The sequence below is a fragment of the Apis dorsata genome, unplaced genomic scaffold (assembly GCF_000469605.1).
Source record: "Apis dorsata unplaced genomic scaffold, Apis dorsata 1.3 scaffold_292, whole genome shotgun sequence".
Classification (NCBI taxonomy): domain Eukaryota; kingdom Metazoa; phylum Arthropoda; class Insecta; order Hymenoptera; family Apidae; genus Apis; species Apis dorsata.
The window spans coordinates 188,448-191,633 of NW_006263567.1; the positions used below are offsets into that span (position 1 = coordinate 188,448).

At 48.3% G+C, this 3,186-nt stretch overlaps 1 protein-coding gene across 3 annotated transcripts in view; it reads right to left on the reverse strand.

Moving 5' to 3' along the window:
* LOC102673111 (colorectal mutant cancer protein) overlaps nt 1-3,186 on the reverse strand; it is a 38,819-nt gene that overhangs the window by 26,791 nt on the left and 8,842 nt on the right. Inside the window, exon 1 of one of the 3 annotated variants that reach the window (XM_006617012.2) lies at nt 1,066-1,164. The exons of the other annotated variants lie outside the window; for them this stretch is intronic. Coding sequence (XP_006617075.1) covers nt 1,066-1,148 — 83 coding nt within the window. The 5' untranslated portion in view covers nt 1,149-1,164. Of the gene's footprint in view, nt 1-1,065; nt 1,165-3,186 lie in introns of those variants that run through there. 3 annotated transcript variants of the gene reach the window in all.

Here is a 3,186-nt window from a genome sequence, read left to right on the forward strand (position 1 = left end):
ATGGATGCTGAAGGCGAAGAGACGAGTGAAATTGCAATCAAAAGGATGACGAAACAAAAAAAAGAAAAAAAAAAAAAAGGAGGGAGAAACCGTCGACGCGGAGATCCGGTCGTGATTAACGGGACGCGATCAATGCGTAAGCATTATGTAATTGACGAGGAGTCGGGAGCATCGGTTCGAGCGCCATTCAGTAACCTGCCTCTTCAATTCCATTCAACCGATTTTCCTCGAGGTGGCCGCCACCTCGGGTTGCTCAAGACCGCACAGAAGCGCGAAGAAGCTCGCTTGCTTGCGGGAGAGACGCACGAGATCCTCCGAGGTCGGACGCGCTTTAAGACGCTGAATTTCGCGAAAAGGGGATTTGGGTTATCGGCGAGAACCTGTTACGCGCCGCTTAGCTATAGGACGATCGTAAAATCGTCCCGAGTGAAAGCCGGCAATTCCGTCTAGCTCTGATTTTAAATCGCCACGAAGCTACTCTCATCCTAGTTTCTTCGAGCGGTCGACTCGAGGACCGAATCCGTCCAATTAGCCGGTTCCATTCTGCTTTTCGAAGAGTTACTCTCCCTCTAGGTTTCGAGGAAAGGAATCGAGGAGCTAATTTCGGACACGGCTCGCGGACCGAAGGCAAGTTGGCAAGGAGATTGTTATTGTTTGTCTGCGCGATACGAAATGAAATTAAATAGCGGTTCTTGACCCAAACGAGGAGCCGATAATTGATTGTTTTCAGCCGCTCGGGGCAACGGTGATTCTTCTTTCCGTAGTTCGTGCAGCGACTGGATTATCTCGCGCCACGAGGCCTTGCCTTCTATCGCGAAAGGGGAGCGACACACGATATTTCGAGACCTCGTATCTTCCCGAGTCGCTAATGTAATTGCATTCAAAAACGAGAAAAAACTTTCTAAGGGAAAACTTTCTAATCCTCTCATATTCTTAGACTCTAGAATTAACAGCACGATTAAGATCGTTGTACATCTGTATCCCCTTCGAGCTACCTGCCACCAAATTATCCAATGGATCCTGGACGAAAATTAAACTCGCGGTGTGATTGCGAAGATTACGTACCACCTGGAAATTTTCCTTTTGAATTTGCGAAAGGAGAGCCTCTCCAAGGTTCTGGATTCCCAGGTTTTCAACGACTCCATCATTCCCGCGGCCGGGCGTGGGCCGATCCCGACCGATGACACGCGCAATCGGACACGGTTCGAAGGTCTGGCCGAAGCGATGCAACGAGTGCCACTGCACGCGGCCTGTGCTGCATCGCGGTTCCACTTGCGACGCAAAACGAGGAGGGAAAAAAGGGCGGAGGAAGAGAGACGCGGTTGCTCGCGAGCGTGAAACGAAACGCGACTTAATCCACCGCGATGCGTGTCACTCGATGTCCCATGTGCGGTTTTACGGTTGACACGCGGCTTTATTTTAAACACGCGCGCGCGCGCACACACACACACACACGCTCCTCGCTTCTTCCTCCCGGAGACCAGTTCGTCTCGAGATACTCTCGATCGACTGTGAGAACGCATTGGATAATCGTAACAAAGTTGACGATTTTACGGTCTGGTTAATCGACGAGGAGGATAATTCGTCCGGGAATTACGGCGGCTCGAATCCTGACCACGGATCGAAATGGTAAATTGACCAGAGTTGAAGAAGAGTGGTCGTACGAAACGGAAGGTCTGATCTTGTCTTTTTGCGGGGGAAGGATAGAAGAAAAGGAAGGATAATTTTAAAGTCATTTCCCGAGAAATGGAATAGCGGTATCGATGAAGAGGGAATTGGGATCGATAAGGATAAGTGAAAACCGCCCACACATGCCTCGTTTCGCGAAATTTTAAATATCGGAGATATCGGTAAGAAGTTTGAGGACTTCGAGCGGGGATTGAAAATTACGTGGATGGAAAACGAAATGGCGGAAATTTGAACAAGGCTACGCCTACGTCTACGTATCCAACAATGGTGCGATTCGATTGTCGGGATATCGAGCGACGATGTTAACGATTTTATGGATCTTCGAGGATTCGAAAATTACGTCGATGAAGGAGGGGGGGGAGGAGTGATGGAGGTTCGAATCGATAAGGATTTAATCGGGGAGGAAGGAAGCGGGTGGAACGAGATAACCGTTCTAGGAAGACAAAGAGACGTGTTAGAAAAGCAAACAGTGTGTTCGATGCAGGGTGCAACGAACGAGGAACTGACAGGAGGAACGCGAGTCATTGACACCGCATGCATTTTCACTCGTTGCATTGTGCTCGAAAGTGGAAACGGATCCACCAGAAGCTATCCGCGTAATTTTCAGTTCGCACCATTGTGCATCTGACTTACCGATGTCTCCAGGAAAGCAATGGCGATCAGGAAACGCGGAGAGAGAAACGTGGATTTCTCTCTTTAAATCGACGTTTCGTTCTCGTTACGCGAGAAAAGTTATCTCACGAGCTGATTTTTCCCAGTTATCGAGAATAACACGAGGGAAAAATCTAATTTTTCACTGATCAAAATGGCGCAACAAATTGAATATCGTTATCGAACGATTCAAAGTAACGAATAAACCAAGTACAAAAGTTATAAAAATTATATAACGTGATACGAGCAGATCATGGACAGATTATATACGTAAGCAGAGGATTAAGATTAAGAGTTGAGAGTCATGGATTTTCACGCGCGGGAGAAAAATTTAAGCGATAAGCTGGCTCGGATATGAAGTTCGCAGGATGACCGGAGGAAAAACGAGTCTCCAGACACGGTACACGGCGTGATTGGACGAAAATCCAATTTCCAAGCCTCGCCCCGTGTGCACGTGTGATCTCGTTAAGGGCCCGTCCCGTCGACCTTGTTACCCACCCGCTCGAATCGCCACTTTTATTTTCAACCTTCCTTCCAACCTTCCTTCCGTTCGACAAATGCCGGGAAACAAAGCCATCTTCGGCTAAATCTTTCCAAAATGGATCGACTGCTGCTGCGGATTTCTTCATCTCGTTATAATCGAGGAAAGTGATAAAAAGAAGAAGAAGAAAGAGACGAGAAATCGTTTCGAAAACAGAAGAGCGGCGAAATGTTTCGCCTTTCCACGCGTGAAATGATTTCCATAATGCGGCGAACCCGACATCCTTCTTCCCTCGAAGTGGACGTCTCGTGGATTGACGTTGCACCGAGGCGACGAGCGTTACGAGCTCGCTTATGCCCCCCCCC